Below are 17,285 nucleotides of genomic sequence, written 5' to 3'. Positions count from 1 at the left end.
CAAGGAAATAGAAGTTGAACAAAAGAGTTTAAATTAGACAAAAGCAATGGAATTGATGAGGAGGAAGATTCCAGAGAAGATCTTAGTTTGGTGATAACATAGAAGCAAGAGGGGGTAACAATACACACAACAATGACATAACTTAGGGTTATCAAAGAGGTAGAGGAAGACATGGTAGAGATAATGGAAGATCTTTTAGTCAAACTTGTTCTAGGTGTGGAGGTGTGGAGCTAAAGGTCATAGAGCATTTGAATGTCCCCAAAATTTAGGAAGCACTAGGAGACCTGAAGGAAGTACAAGAGCTACACATATCGATGAAAGAGTCAAAAGGGTGAAGAGAAATAAGAACTGACACAAAGGAAGAATTTGTTTAGAACTGCATGTAAGATAGAAGCTAAGTGCTGTATAATTTTAATGGATAGTGCAAGTGTATATAATTCAATATTTTAAGAGATGGTTGATAAGCTAAATTGAAGAGGTTCGAACACCTTAGTCCATATAGAATCTCATGGTTGAAGGAAGAATATAAGGTGTCTGTAAGTGAACGATGTCTAATGAAATTCAAGGGAGGAACATATCATGATGAAGTTTTGTGTGATATTATGCCAATGGGTGTGTATGCCATTTATTGTTGGGTAGACCATGTTGATATGATATAAAGGTTGTACATAATGGGAGAGAAAATACTTGCATTGTGAGGAACGATGGCAAGAAACATACTTTAGTATTGTTGAAGGATAGAGAAATGCAAGTTTGTAGTAGTGCTGGAATTTGTTTAGTCAATGGAAGAAAGTTCTTTGATGGTTTGAGACATGAGAATGTGTGTTTTGCCTTGATCCCTAGAATTTGTTGCACTACAAAGGTGCTAGACACAATCATAGGTGAAAGAGAAGCATTGGAGCCATAAGTCTCAAAATGATTGATAGTATAAGGACATCATATCAGACAATATGCCAAATGAATCGCCCCTTGAAAGGACTATTGGTCATTATATGAGCCTAGTTCTAGGGGCAACTTTACCAAATTGAATCAACAATTTCAAGAGTACTAAATAGAGATTTGAATGAGAAAGTTTTAGACCATGTGTGTTGGAAATATTATAGCTGTCATTGATGTCAAAGTTAAAGAGAGCATTTTGTCAACAAAGGCAAAAGGCCACTAATCTATATATATATATCAACCAAGTATTGACATTTACATAAGACAAGTCTAAGTTTATTCCTTCATATGCTAGCTGACCAAACCCTGGTATATTTTCCAAGACACGTCTGTACATGCTGGCCGGCTTCTTGTGGTTATGTAAGACAAATACATGCTTTACTGGCCGATCTTAGAAGGATTTTTTTATGAAGAACATGGTTGAAATCGATGCTGGCCAACCCTATTTTGGCACCCAATTAATATTTAAAATGCAATTAAATAGATTGATTTTTTGGGCCGACCCATGTCTAGTGCCCTTGTAAATTAATAAATAAACTATAATTGCTCAAGGAACTGACCCCTCATAGAGTTGGCCCATCTCGTGGGGATAATAAAACAAAATTATTATTTACAAATATGGCATACTTCTTGGAATAGACATCTCTCTTGGGTGAAGAGGCAATTTCTGGGGTATATAAAAGGATATTATATAGTGCAAAAGGGAAGCAATTAAAAAGAATACCATTCAAATTCTAGAGCAGATTTATGTAGAAGATAAGAGCAAATTTAGGAGCAGAGTTATGAAGCATATTGGAGAGAATATTTGAGCAGATATAAGGAGGAGAATAGAGCAGATTTATAAAGATTTTGTGAAGACTGTATGGGCAGATTTATGATGATTTTATGGGAAGATTATGAAGATATTATTAGCAGACTTTTGAAGGGTTTATAGTAGATTCTAAAGATGATTTAAGGCAGAATTGTAGCAGACCCTTCAAGGTGATTTATATCAGATTTCAAGGAAGATTTGAACAGATTGGTTAGAGCAGTTTTTGAGGAAGCCAAAGACTTTGTTGTTATTGAGTTGGTGCCTCGTATTGGAGAGGTTGGTGCCTCCTATCAAAAGAGATTGGCGTCTCTTATTGAGCTGGTGCTAAGTTGTGGGGATTGGTGTCTCTAGTGGTTTGGTGCCAATGAATTCATAAGTGGGGATTGGTGTCTCTAGTGGTTTGGTGCCAATGAATTCATAAGTGGGGATTCGTGGCTCTAGTGGGATGGTGGCTACAAATCATTTAAGAGGGGATTGGTGTATTCTGTAGGTTGGTGCCTACGAAGTTTGTAAGAGAATTTCTGTAAGCAATATTTTTCTGTGCTTTTCTCTTGTAAGGGTTTCCACGTAAATTGTGTGTTCTTCTCATTATTAATATTGTGCAATTGATGTTATTGTTCTTGTTAAGTTGAAAAAGATTTTTTTTTTTATTATACTGATTCACTCACCTCTCAGTATAATTGTGTGCTCATCAATTGTTATGAGAGTTGGTTCCTTTGAATATAATTTAACCACTCAAAGGTTGATCTTAGGGAGCACATATGGCAAGAAGAAAAGGACACAAGGGAAAAGGAAATACCAAGCAAAGCATTGATCAACAAGCACCAACAAAATCAAATGCAAATGATAACAAAGGAGCAAGCAAAAGTGAGGGGGTGATAAATGGAACACACATGGCAATAAAAACAAAAGATGATATCTTTGAAAGAGAAGACGACTTTTTGAGTGAAGGAAAAGTAGAGATGGATTTAGAAGAGGAAGATTATGATGAAATAGGTGCGGAAGTTTATTTGGAAGGAGAATTCATCTTTGCCTTATATGAGATCAAGAAGCTTAGAGATCAAGAAGCTTAGAGAAGAGAAGTCAAAGCAAAAATTACAAATTCAAGAGGATAGTAAATCTAAGACTGAATTGTCACAAAGTTTTGAAGAACCGGAGAAGATGATCATAGATATGAAAGTTCAAATTGAGAGGCAAAGCAAATAGAGGAAGAGGTACGAATCCAATTGAAAACAAAAGAAGATCATTGTGAGAGGCTAGAAACTAAGATTGTTTCTTTGAGAAAGCAATTGGAGAAAACAAATGCTTAATTGAACCAAAGCTTGAAGAATGAGAGGAGTACCAAACGTTAGATGATATTATCACTAGCCAAAGGCCAACTTACAATAAGATTGGTATTGGCTACGAAGAAGGTCAAAGTTCAAAAGCTACACAATTATCAAAGAAGGTAAATGGAGATAGGCTAAAAGGCTATGTACATATTTTGAAGAGTCCCATCAAAAAGGAAGGCAACAAGGAGGAAGTCCAGTCCCACAGAAGATTTACACTCCTCCCAAAGATAACAAGGACAAATTCAGGAAGTCCTTCCCCCCAAGGTAGGCACATATGACGAGATTGCAACACACCTTTAATGGTTATTGCTTTTCATGCAATCAGTTTGGTCATAGAGCAAGAGATTGTAGGACACATACAAGAAATTTTGGCTGGAGAAAATATATAAGTCCTTGTGGATTTTCAAGAAGGAACTATAATTCATTTGCCCCTTTAGTGGATTATAATGTCTTATGTTATAAATGCAACAATTATGGACATATAGCACAATTTTGTACAAGTGGTTTTGTGAAACCACCTAGATAGAACATGAAGGAGAATACCATGGTCAAACAAAAAGGAAAATCTACAAGAGTTTGGAAAAGGAAGGAAGAGCAAGATAACTAAAAGAAGGATAAATCTATGCTTGTGGAAATTGCATTTCATGCACAAAATTGAGAAGAAGCATGAATTCAGGGGGAGCTAATCATTGTATTATCCTTAAGCTCCATGGAGAAGACAATTCAAAGATAGATCAGGTGATGCATGAGAAAAATGAGCATCTTGTTACTGTTGATTTCGAAAAGGGGAGAGTTATTGGAAAAAGGAAAATGATGTCATTGATATCAAGAGGAAGTATTACAAAAAGAGGAGATTCTTTGTGATAGTATTAGACACCCCTTAGCCATTGATGTCAAAGAGGGAGAGTTAGAGAAACGCAGAGCATTAGAGGAAGGAAGAGCATTAAGTTCATCCTACATTTGCAGATGGTTTGATGGTAAGGTTGACATCAATGACAAATATCCCTTTATATTGCAAATATCCTTTTGCAACAAGATGAGCCTTGGATTTATGTAATTCCTGTTGGCTTTGCATTTGACCTTATAGATCCATTTGCCTCCAATGGGTTGTTTGCTTGGAGGCAACTCCACAATCTCCCAGGTAATGATTTTTGATCAAGGCATCATACTCAACCTTCATAATGATTTCTATTTGGTTGTCATTGTGCCTTTGAATTTGTTGTGGTTTAGGCAATTGAAAGAGATTTGATGAAGTGCAAAATGAAAATGGTTTTTCAGTCATTCTTCTTATGTTGCCTAATCATCTGATTTCAACTAGAGTTGGCTCTTCCCACTAAAGGTTGCCAACAAAAGGTGTTGTATATTCTCAGGCTACATATCCCTAAAATGATCTAGTAATCAGACAATATCATATGACTTATCGTTTCTTCACTCAGCAAATCGGATGCCATCATCATTTAACAAAATTTTCTTAGTCTAGCTTTTGACTGCCAGACTTTGATGGATGATAAGGCAACCTAGAACTTGTGATTTTAGAGACACGTTTCCGAAATACCCCAGGGCATCTCATCAACCATCAGACCTTAATATCACACACTTTTCTCCTGTTTGTTCATAATTTACTTTCGATATTTTAAAACATCAAAAAGCTTCTTCACCTGCAACCTACTAGTTTTGAGAGTAGTGCACCAGAACATCTTTAGTATTGTTGATTTTCTGCAAGCATTTTATTTTCTTTGTTTTCTGGCATCCATCCCATTGCCATATGAATACTTACTATGCTCAGTGGCATTGTTCATCATATTTGATAAATTGTTTCTGCATAATTGCTTGTAGTTTACTGCTAATGTTAATTTCTTTTTTGATTTTTTGATTTTTGTTTTTGCTTTTGTGACAAGATTCATATTGACAGTCAATAGATGTGGATTAAAGGCTTATGGATAAAATTGTGCTCTCACAGGACAGCAATTTATGATTCAGCATTGGGTGCTTGCCTTGTTGCTTTGTATGATATATGTCCCAAGTACATTGTAGAATGTACAGCTCAAGAGTTACTAAGTGTGTTTACTCAAACACTTCTAAATACAGCAAGCCAAGAGCTGAAGGTGAGCTGTGCCTTACTACATATTGAGCAGTCCTAAATAACTCTTAACCTTGTGGTTGAATTTTGTACCCTTCATGATGTTTCAGGTAGCGATGTGCAATGCATATGTTCGGATAGCTAATATATGTCCACCATATATTTGGAAATTGGATGCTCTTGTTGAACTCTTGCACTGCTCTGATCCCTGCTTTCAGCTTGTTGATTGTATTAAAGTTGCTGTTGAGGTGTTGGGCCCCCAGTCTGTGGGAGGTGAAGTTGCCATAAAGGCCAATTCATCCTCGAATGACCTGGAACAATTTGGTGGGAAGAAAAGAGTTATTGAAGATGCTGACAATACATGGACCAAACGCCTAAAATCCAGTGAAGGACTGCAATATAACTTGAGAGTAGCTGGTGTTAAACCTGCTATGGGGACACCTTTATGTACGTCAAATATGAGTGTCAATGAATGCACAGTGGAGCATAGCTCCAAATATGTCTTGAAGCAACAGGGAGAACTATATGCAGCTTATTTGCACAAGCTAATTCTTAATGTCATTGATTCTTTAAACCCTGACGATGTTTGCTTAGATTCTATAAAAGAAAGCCGCTTAACTGCTTTGAGCATTCTTTACCAAGTATTTTGTAAATATCCAAATACTTTGTGCTATGTGTGCATCGTCCAGAAAAGTTTGACATGGATACCATGGATTCTTAAGAAGGTGCTTACTTTTAATTACGAAAATTGTTTGTAGGTTGTTATTTTTTTGTGTAAGCAGGCAGTGTGACTTCCATTTTACTTCAAGTCTTATTTTACAGTTTCAATTACAGGGTCAGGAGGGTACTCTTAAAATGTCTCAGCTATCATTGTTTCTTGATGTGGTGAATAGAATATTGCTATTAAAAGGTGTGTTTTAATTTTAATTTTTGGCAAATTTCAATTTTCAAATATGAATTCCGTGAAGGGCATTACATGCTGCTAAATGCTATGCACTTTCTCATGATTTAGTTGTTTTAATGGTTATAAAGTTTCTAATTATTTTTACTTTTTTTTATTGAATGTAGGTTTTCTTTCAGGAGAAAAATTGCGTGGCAGCAATGAGTATACTGACATGTATGGAGAACAATTCTCTTGCAATCAGTTCATGACTGCAGAAACATTGTTTGCAATTTTAAAGCTTCCATGGACACTTTCTTCTACTGATGGACAATCCCATGCTAACTGGAAGATAAAGTGCAAAGCTATCACCGTTGTATCCAAAACAGGGATCAAAGAAAAAAGTGAATGCAATCTTGAGGTTTTGGACTTGGCTTTGAATGATCAGAATAGTGATGTTCGAGCTGAAGCTGTTGCATCAATGCCTATCCTTGTTTTCAGTTGCTATGAAATAATTAAAGCTGTGTGTAAAAGGCTGGAGTAGGTGGTTCTTTAAAGACATTTATTTTCTTGATTTGTTTTCTTTGCATGACCATGTGTTGTATTTATCTCATTGAAGCTTGTGATTTTGTGAAAAAAATTATTAATTAAGAGGATCTATATTAATGAGTAGTCTGTTGAATCTTAATTAAGAGCTTGAATAATAATTTCAGGAGGTTGTGGACAAAGTACTGTGAACCTTAAACATACTTAGCTATTCTCATCAGCTAAAAACTTTGTTATTCTGTAATTGCAGGGTCTTGGGACAAGACATATCTGATAAAGTTCGTGAAATGGTAGGTCGTAATATTGGATATTTGGCATGCATCTTTGCTGCTCCTAAAGCAACCGAGAATGCCAAAGATAAGTGTCAGTTCCACCAAAATGTTGGGTCAGAAATAAATTGTGGAAACTTAGATATCCTTATGTCAGGATTTTGCTGCCCTCAGTGTGATAATAATTATTCAGCTTCTGCAGATGAAGGTGGAGATTATGTAATTTATCTTCAGACGCAGAAGGAAGACATCCTTAATACAACATCAATTTTAGAGTTTGGTGTCAGTATCTGTCATTCTCTATTTGCTCAACTTCTTTTCCATGAATTGTCGCAACAAGTCCAAGTTGCATGTATCAAAAGCATTTCTCGTCTGCTGAGGCATGCAAGTAAAAGTGGTCTCGCTGAAACAAAAAATCTGTGGATAAAGTGCCTAGAAGTTCTTCCGCTTCATGAGAACAGGGCTGTCAGAGAAGCATTTTGCTCACAAATCCATTGCTTCACTGAGAAGAATGTCATGGATAGTTTATTTGAAAATGACAACACATGCAATAAAACTAAAGAAGAAAATATGCTCAGAATTTTAAAACACTCATTGGCAGCTACTAAGGATCCAGATGTCTTTGAGACTTTGTTAGAGACAGTTTCACAAATCATGAAATCAGCTGTTGTCGATGGGTTTCTGTTTTTTTTCTCCTTTGCATTATTGATTGATCAGCTTGACAATCCAAATATTGGCATCAGAGTAACAGCTGCTAGGCTAATCCACAAATCTGCCACTTCTCATCAGAAAGATGGCATGAGAGCAATTCTTTCAAAATTTGGAAGAATCAGGGACGAGTTGTTTGAATACTTGAATGCAAGGCTTGTCGCACGTCCAGTTTTGATAAGTGAATTTGCAGAGGCCATTTTGGGCATACCAAGTGTAGATCTTGTTCGGCAGATGGTTCCTATAGTCCTTCCAAAGCTTGTAGCACAACAACAGAATGATCATACATTGGCTACTTTACATGAATTGGCAATGCAATTAAATACAGACTTGCCCTATTTACTACTGGAATGGTGTCACAAGGTGCTATCATTTGTGCTTCTCCATTCAGATGCAAAGGAACTGGTTGCTGTAATGCAATTCTATGAAGTACAGACAGGATCTAATGCTGGAGAGATTTTCGCTGCAGTTGTGCCAGTTCTGCTTGAGGAGCTTGTTCATTTCTTAGGGGATTCTGGCAGTGATGATACCAATATAAGGTAGAGCTTTTAAATTTTTTTTATGCATCCGCTGATGTGTTGATAGAAGCAAACAGTCTATTGACATTTTAATTTGTTGCAGTTTTTTTGCTATTGCCAGAAGTTTAATAGGTATTTTTTAATGATTATATTCGATCCTTTTCTGAGAAAGCCCATTCTTAAATATTGAATATGAATTTTGGTGTTTTTCTCCTTTTGCAGGCTGGCAAGAGTTCCCCAGATGATTCAAGAGGTAGCTCTTCTTGTCACTGGGTCAGGAGATCTTCCAGGATTTTTAAGGAATTATTTTGTCGGTCTGCTTAATAGTATTGATACAAAAATGTTACGCATTGATGACCAACTATTACAAAAGCAAGCACTTGGGTGTCTGGAAAAGTTGATTGAAATGATTGGTCCCCACCTTAGTGCTTTTGTACCAAAGATTATGGTTTTACTTGTGCATGCTGTTGAGAAAGAAAGTCTTCAATACAAGGGCTTGTGTGTGTGGCATTTATTTATTCAAAGGCTTGCTCAAGTATCTCCTCTAAGCCTCAAACATGTGGCTCCTCAGGTAGTGGCTGCACTCATGCCGTGTCTTGAGAAAGAGCAACATCAACTTACTTCACATGTAGATAAAGTGGTTGAAATATTAGAAGAACTTGTAATAAAAAATAGACAGTTACTTGAGGAACAACTCCTTGAATTACCTCTATTGCCCAGCCTTTCCAAGCTAGCTAATGTGAATCAGATGCTTCAAGAGGCACGTGGGTCTTTATGTTTCCGGGAGCAACTGCGACATGCTGTGGGTGGACTAAACCATTTGAGTCTGAGTGTCCGGTATACAACAGCCATGGAATTAACAAACTTATTGAGAGCAAGAAGGGAGGATGTTAATGCAATGATTCTGGGTGAGGTCAGCTCAGATTCTGATGTCTTGAGCCTATTAATTACATCTTTACTAAGAGGGTGTGCAGAGGAGTCAAGGACACCAGTTGGCCAGAAACTTAAATTGGTATGTGCAGAATGCCTGGGGGATCTTGGAGCAGTAGATCCTGTCAAATTTCAGAAAAGTGTTTGCCAACGCTTTAAGATAGAGTGTTCTGATGATGATATCATTTTTGAGTTGATACACGAACATCTTGCTAGAGTGTTTAGAGCAGCATCTGATACTACTGTGCAAGATTCTGCTGCTCTTGCTATTCAGGAACTTTTAAAACTTGCTGGTTGTCAAGCATCTTTAGATGATAATCTGTCTGCTACCTCTGATGCCCAAGAAAATAATATGATGTCTTCTGATCATAAAACTCAGGGAAAGGGTTCCAACAATACTGTAGACCTCCATAAGAGAGGGGAGAAGCTTTGGAACAGATTTTCAGATTATATAAGAGATATCATTGCTCCATGTTTAACTTCAAAGTTTCATCTGCAATATACAGGTGATTCAACAGCTGCTGGGCCAATATATCGGCCATCCCTCTCATTCAGAAGATGGATATATCTATGGATAATGAGATTGACTTCACAGGCAACAGGCATCAGGGCAAACATTTTTAATGCCTGTAGAGGTATAGTAAGACATGATATGGGGACAGCCCTTTATTTGCTTCCCTACTTGGTTCTCAATGTTGTTTGCTATGGTACACCAGAGGCACGAAAAAGTGTGACAGAGGAAATTTTATCTGTTCTTGCAGAAGCAACATCAAAAAATAATGATACTAAAATTTGTAGAACTGGGCAAGATATACTGCTTAGTAGCAGTAAATGTGGCCTAAGTGGACAAAGTGAAGTTTGTATTCAAGCCATATTCACCTTACTGGACAACCTTGGTCAGTGGGTTGATGATCTAAAACAGGAAATGGCCCTTTCCAAGTCCCTACTAGCTATTGCAAATGGAAAAACCATGCAGATGAAAGCTCAAACTGATTCACAGTTGGATGTTGAACAGATCATAACCCAATGTAATCATGTTTCAGAATTGTTGGAAGCTGTTCCAAAGGTTACTCTTGCCGAGGCCTCATATCGCTGCCATGCTTATGCCCGCTCATTATTATACTTCGAGACACATGTGCGTAATAAGTCAGGGTCATTTAATCCTGCAGCAGGGGCCATTGGTGCATTTGCTAATGAAGATATGTCATTTCTGATGAAGATCTACAGCGATTTAGATGAACCTGATGGTCTATTTGGCTTGGCACGGTTGTGTAAGTCACCAAAGTTACAGGATCAAATAATTATAAATGAAAAATCTGGTAACTGGGCAGAAGCTTTAACATGTTGTGAGAAGGCTTTGCAAATGGAGCCTACTTCAGTAACAAGACATTTGGGAGTCCTTAACTGTTTACTAAATATGTGTCACTTGCAGGCAGTGGTGACTCATGTAGATGGACTGATCTCAAGGATTCCAGAATATAGAAAGGAATGGTGCATGCGTGGTGTACAAGCAACTTGGAGGCTTGGACGATGGGACTTGATGGGTGAATATCTTTCTGTGGCTGACAAAGAAGGCTTAGTTTCTAGTAGCCCTGAATTAACTGCTACTTTTGACATCAGCCTTGCTAAGATTCTTCAGGCTTTGCGACAAAATGATCATTACATGTTTGCTGAAAATGTTGGACATTCTAGGCAAGCATTGTTAGCACCATTGGCAGCGGCTGGCATGGAATCTTATACACGTGCATACCCTTTTGTTGTGAAGCTTCATATGTTAAGGGAATTGGAAGATTTTCATGCACTTATAACCAAGAATCCTATATTGAACAAGCAGGAGTGTGTTTATTCAGATCCAAAGGTTTTGAAAATGATTAAAGATTGGGATGATCGTTTAAAATTTACACAACCTTCCTTGCGGGCTCGGGAACCTATACTTGCTCTGAGGAGGATAGTTTTTAGTGCTAGCAATCTCCATGCAGAAGTTGGAAACTGTTGGCTTCAATATGCAAAACTTTGTCGAACTGCTGGACATTATGAGACAGCTAGCCGGGCCATTTTAGAGGCACAATCTTCAGGAACTCCAAATGTGCATATGGAGTTGGCAAAGCTTCATTGGGATGCTGGAAAAAGTGACCGTGCTATAGCTGAACTTCAACAAGCACTGGCAAATGTTCCTGTGAAAGATTTGGGTGAAGCTGCTAAAGCAGCACTAAGTGACGTTTTACTTGTTCCTTCAGTAAATCCACTGTCTATATCAGCTACTCAAGCAAGGAGAAATGAAAACTTAGATACAGCAAAAAATCTACTTCTTCTTGCACGATGGGTTCATTATACTGGTCAGAAGCAAAAAGAAGATGTGATTAGCCTGTATGGTCAAGTTAGGACTCTTATGCCTAAATGGGAGAAATCATTTTTTTTTATGGGAAAATATCATGATGAGCTTGTGGCTGATATTAGAAAAAGACAGGAAGAGAACCTTGAGGATACAACAACAGGACATGTTTCTATAAGAAAACAAAAGACTGACGAGAAACCTTGGTGGTCTCATCTTCCAGATGTACTACTGTTTTATGCCAAAGGTTTGCACAGGGGTCATAGTCGTCTTTATCAGGCTATGCCACGCTTATTGACATTGTGGTTTGAATTTGGCAGCATGTATCATATTGAGAGTTTGTCTTCTGATAGTATCCTGAAGTCTACACATGATAAAGTGAGGCTTGCAGCTAAAGTTGTACTTTTTTGATGATTAGACAGATTCTGTTTCTTCCTAATCAATTTCGTTGATGATTTCTGTATCTGTAGGTCATGACTGTTATGCGTGGATGTGTCAAAGATTTACCATCATATCAGTGGCTGACTGCTCTTTCCCAGATAGTTTCAAGAATTTGCCACCAAAATGAAGAAGTTGTTCGTTTGGTAAAGCACATTATAACAATTGTTCTACAGACATATCCACAACAAGCATTATGGACAATGGCTGCTGTATCTAAGTCTACAGTTCCTGCAAGACGTCAAGCTGCAGCAGAAATCATACAAACAGCAAAAAAGGCCTCACGGCAGGATAAATCAAAAAACAACTTATTCATCCAGTTTGCTAGTCTGATTGATCATTTGATTAAACTGTGCTTTCATGGAGGACAGCCAAAGTCACAAACAATTAGTATTTCAAATGACTTTGCTCCCTTGAAAAGGATGATGCCAGTGGGAGTTATAATGCCAGTTCAATTAGCTCTCACAGTGACTATGCCACCAGATGGAATTTCAGACAAGAATTATGATCCATTTGCGGCTGGAAACTATGCAACTATATCTGGAATTGGAGAGGAAGTGGAAATACTGGCATCACTCCAGCGTCCAAAGAAAGTATGTGAGAATGTTCATTTGCAGGGAGTCATATCGATTCTCAATTCTGACAGATCTGGCTTATTGTTTGTACTTTTCATTTAGGAATGTATTTGAATCCTTCATGTGAACCCTGTTTTCTGTTACTTGCTAGATTATCCTGCACGGGAGCAATGGAGCTGACCATCCCTTCCTTTGCAAACCAAAAGATGATCTGCGGAAAGATGCCCGTATGATGGAGTTCACAACAATGATTAACCGTTTGTTGTCTAAGGAGCCAAAAAGTCGTAGACGAAAACTTTACATTCGTACATTTGCTGTGATTCCACTCACAGAAGATTGTGGAATTGTTGAATGGGTTCCTCATACGCGAGGTCTAAGACATATCTTACAAGATTTATACATAGCTTGTGGCAAGTTTGATAGACAAAAGACAAATGCTACTATTAAACGCCACTATGATCAATGTGAAAGCAACAAGGAAGCAGAATTATTTAAGACCAAGATTCTTCCAATGTTCCCACCAGTTTTTCATAAATGGTTTATGAGTACATTTTCCGAGCCAGCATCTTGGTTTCGAGCAAGGGTTGCTTATGCTCACACAACTGCTGTCTGGTCCATGGTTGGTCAAATTGTTGGTTTGGGGGATAGACATGGTGAGAACATTTTATTTGATTCAACGACTGGGGATTGTGTACATGTTGATTTTAGTTGTCTTTTTGACAAAGGGTTGCAGTTAGAGAAGCCTGAACTTGTACCATTTCGACTGACTCAGGTAATGAGTTTTTCAGTAATATTTCAAATTGTTTGTCTTCTTCATGCAGTTTTACTTTTATACTGCAACTAGTTCTGTTTTCTAAATTACGTTTTTATTTGTCTGCTGAAGAATATGATAGATGGCCTTGGCATTACTGGATATGAAGGCATGTTTTCAAGAGTATGTGAAATAACACTGTCAGTTCTTAGGACACATCGTGAAACTCTCATTAACGTCCTGGAGACTTTTATTCATGACCCTCTTGTGGAATGGACAAAATCTTACAAATCTAGTGGGGAAGTCCAGAATCCCCATGCACAGGTACCTATGAGAATGCAGCATTGGGTTATTTTTTTTTTTAAGAATCTCATCTCATATAAATTTTCCTCACATGCAAACTGGGCCATATCATGCAGCGAGCTATAGCAAATATTGAGGCAAGGCTTCAAGGGGTTGTTGTTGGTGTTGGAGCTGCTCCATCTTTGCCCCTTTCTGTAGAAGGGCAGGCTAGCCGTCTAATTGCCGAAGCTGTTTCTCACAACAACTTGGGCAAGATGTATATATGGTGGATGCCTTGGTTTTGATTTTTTACGATGCTATTTTTACTTGAGAAGATTTTTTCAACTCTGTTGCGTTTACATTGAAAAGCAGCAGTGTCTTGTCTTGGAGATATTTATCGTGGAACTTGAGAAGTACTATTGCCATTTCCATCCCTGTGGATAGTAAAATTAATCACTCATTGTGTTGGAGAGAGATTACAAAGAATTCTCTGCAAGTCTGCTTTGGATTTTTTTCTAGAGAAGTGGGATTACAAAGAATCCTCTGCAAGGCTGGTTTGGTTTTTTTTCTAGAGAAGTTATTTTTTCAAATTTAACTTTTTAGCAAGGTTAATTACATTTGCAGTGTTTTACCGACATGTTATGTATTTACATTGGGCTCTCTATTGCCATTTTCTTGAGAACTAAATTTTCCACTTGTGGGTATGGAGTAGATTATTTCTACACACTCTACATTTACAGGATGACTATCGGCCCTGATTTCTGTTAAAATCAAATTGCAATCAGTAAAAAAACAATGGGTGATGAAGATGGCTTGAAATTTTTTTTGTCTACAGCTAGATGGACCTAGTCGTTCGCTGACACTTGTGTATATATTAGTAAAAGCACCATTCCATGTGATTTTATGGATTGTGCCTTAAGAGAGTGAAGTGGGCTGCTGCTGAAAATTAGTACCCCTGGAGAATTGAAAGTAAATGGCCTAAGAATTAACTTAACTGATGCGTGTATTGCTCATAAGTCTCGTGACAGGTGCCAAGGGTGGTTTCATGATCATTTGAAGATGGATAGAGAGGCTTGAGAAGTTGAGATAGAAACTTGCCGTGGCAGCACATGATTTCTGATGAGAAGACTGGTCAATCATAGGCTCCTTGGATGCCTCGTCTCCTCCCTCCTGACTGTGACTCTACTAGTCTAACCAATGGATCAAGGTTCCCTCTCAGGTAATCCAGAGGAAATATGGCTCCTAGATAGGAAGCCTCCCAATATCTGATGTAGCTGCATTGTACACTTACATCATCCTCCAGTGGGGGGATGTATTTGTCATGCCTCTCCTTATCATCTGTAATCTCCACATCCTACATTGTAGGTCTCAACTTGGCTCTCGATCTCACGACACTATGAGAGAGTCGTATGTAGATTGGTACCGTTAAGGGATTGTTGGCAACAATGCAGCAAAGCGAGGGTCACCGGACTAATGATTGCCAAAGAATGAAGAACTTGGGCCAAGATCTACTAGACAAAGGTGACATAACAGTGGACGGACATAAAACCAACGATGATTATGAAGCATTTAAAAATCCCCTTCCTAATTATGACAAGGGAGCATCATCTTCATCAAACAACAAAGGGGCCAATATCAATCACATTTATGATAACGTTATCAATCACATCTCGACATATGACAACCAAATCATTGTCATTAAGATCAAGGACAAACAAGAGCATGTCCCAGTAAATGTATCTCCAATGACAGGTATCTGCAGTATCCGGTAGACATCCTCCAGCGTCACTGTCATCTCGCCGGTCGATAGGTGAAAAGTGTTATGTTTGTTGTGTCGTCTCTTTGCCAACGCGCTCAACAAACCTTGGTTAATCGTATATCGGGGCATGTCAATCATGGAAGATAATCCACATCTATCAATCAAATCAAGCTTCGCCTATGTCAAACGCGAGTTTAACTGCCACATCTTCGAGAATCTCTCCCGAGATTGGTGAACAGCTAGGGGCTCCTACAATCATATCATATTAACATATCAAATTCAATTTATCAACCTATCTATTGGTCAATCTATAAATCTATCTCGCTCACGTGAGATTTCTATCAAATCTCGTTGAGCACTTATCATCGACTCTCATTTATCATGAGGTCGTCATCCTATCTTATCAGACACAAATCGAGATAATCGATACTGATCAAAAACTTTATCCATAGGAAAATCTAAATCAATTTTTCTATCAATCTGGTATCAAAATGTTAATCTGGCTGATCAACACCCTATAACGTCGACCAATTTCATCAATACCTTAACACTTGTCATCGCAACGTCAAAATCAACACTAAACACAAAAACTACAATCAAATTGCTTAGTTCGGCTATCAAAGCACTAAAGCTTAGCCCTAGCGTGCTAATTCATGCAAATGCTATTGTTTATATGTCGAAGCGCTAGGGTTTATGCCCAAAACGCTTTAACTCGACATCATAGAGTTAATATGCTCGAAGCGCTAACATCAATACTTATAGAGCTATTGCAAGAAATGTCTTTTCAAAATTTAAATTAAATCAAGTGCATTTTGGATGATCTCTAATCTGATCCATCAACTTTCTCTCAATATGCTTTATTTGGTGAGCAATTCTCTGCTTCTGTGCCATGTCCATATTATGAGTAACAATGAACTTATTCCTTCTAGGCTTAAGATTTTTGGAAAAATTGAGCTGAGATGAGGGGTAAACTATGAAGTTATAGGCCTGTAAGAACCCAACTTGGCTCTCCTCTGCTGACTGTTTCTTTTGAATGCAGTAGATTTGAATTTGTTTTGGTTTTTGAAAGTTTATGGATTTTTTTGTGTTTTTTTGGTAATAATGAGCAATGATACAATACTGAAATAAACTCCTATGCTTAAAATAATACTGAAACAATAATATTACTGCTGGAAATAATTTATGAACTATCAAGGAAATGTTTGTTCTGTTCTATGGCCAATATGCCTGAAAAAACAAATTCATTACAATGTAAGATAAAAACCTGATTTTTTGCTGTCCCAGTAGATGAAAAATCTGCAAACTGCAAATTTTAATTTAAAAAAAAAAAATTTCTGTTCAAGCGGTACTGTAGCAGTCCGTACGGCGGCACTGTTCACGCGGCACTGTAGCAATCTGTACCGTACTTGTTAATCACCAAAATTTCTTCAATAAATCTGCAATAATTTCTCATGAATTTATTCTCCAATTCTGCGCAATTAGATGCAAATAAGACCTCTGAATGAAGTCTTCCTGAAACCAAATATCACTGAATATTTCATCAGCTCAGATGGTGAACATTGAAGCAACTACGTCCTCCAATGGTGGCTGAAAACCCTAGTCTCCAGAGCAAAACCCTTTCAATTCCACAATGTCAAAATAAAATAGCCCTCCTCTTCTTTCCAAACTCAACGTTATATATCTTTTTTTGCAAATCGTACCCTAATCCTCTTAATTACAATTTTGCTTGTAGTTTCATTTAATTTCACTTTGGGTGTCAAAACGATTTTAATCATTAAATGGGCATTTAATTTTAATATTTCAATAGTCTGGCTCAGATAATTTAATTAAAAACATGGCCCCATCTAATGATGAGTTGACCCTCAAGTTAAGTGATTATAATATAAAGTCACTTTATAACTTTATTATTAAATCACTTAATAATAAATGCTAAGTTATTCAAACTTGTCTAACTCCATGAATATTTTGAATTTAGTTATGCCGTCTGAAATTGGAGCTCACCAGTTGACCACCCATCTGACCGTGATGTCTGCTAAAAATAGCAGGGGTCCATCTCCAACTGCTAAAAATAGCTTGGCCAAGCCAAACTCAAAGCAAAACTCATCATAAACAAACTCTGGCAACCCAGAAGTGTAC

The 17,285-nt window shown here is 37.6% G+C and overlaps 1 protein-coding gene across 3 annotated transcripts in view; it reads left to right on the top strand.

The window, feature by feature from the left end:
- LOC131047689 (serine/threonine-protein kinase ATR) overlaps nt 1–14,019 on the top strand; it is a 41,278-nt gene extending 27,259 nt beyond the window's left edge. For 2 of the 3 annotated variants that reach the window (XM_057981490.2, XM_057981505.2), the window contains 10 exons: nt 5,042–5,186; nt 5,272–5,886; nt 5,996–6,071; nt 6,230–6,581; nt 6,838–8,103; nt 8,305–11,722; nt 11,815–12,375; nt 12,509–13,129; nt 13,241–13,432; nt 13,528–14,019. In XM_057981490.2, coding sequence (XP_057837473.1) covers nt 5,042–5,186; nt 5,272–5,886; nt 5,996–6,071; nt 6,230–6,581; nt 6,838–8,103; nt 8,305–11,722; nt 11,815–12,375; nt 12,509–13,129; nt 13,241–13,432; nt 13,528–13,695 — 7,414 coding nt within the window. In that variant the 3' untranslated portion in view covers nt 13,696–14,019. Of the gene's footprint in view, nt 1–5,041; nt 5,187–5,271; nt 5,887–5,995; nt 6,072–6,229; nt 6,582–6,837; nt 8,104–8,304; nt 11,723–11,814; nt 12,376–12,508; nt 13,130–13,240; nt 13,433–13,527 lie in introns of those variants that run through there. The other variant, XM_057981497.2, reaches the window with a different exon arrangement.
- Nucleotides 14,020–17,285: the final 3,266 nt, after the last annotated feature.

Source organism: Cryptomeria japonica, chromosome 4 (assembly GCF_030272615.1).
Source record: "Cryptomeria japonica chromosome 4, Sugi_1.0, whole genome shotgun sequence".
NCBI classification, from domain to species: Eukaryota; Viridiplantae; Streptophyta; class Pinopsida; order Cupressales; family Cupressaceae; genus Cryptomeria; species Cryptomeria japonica.
Note: the sequence above shows the minus strand (reverse complement) of the source record. Positions and strands in the feature narration are given on the sequence as shown.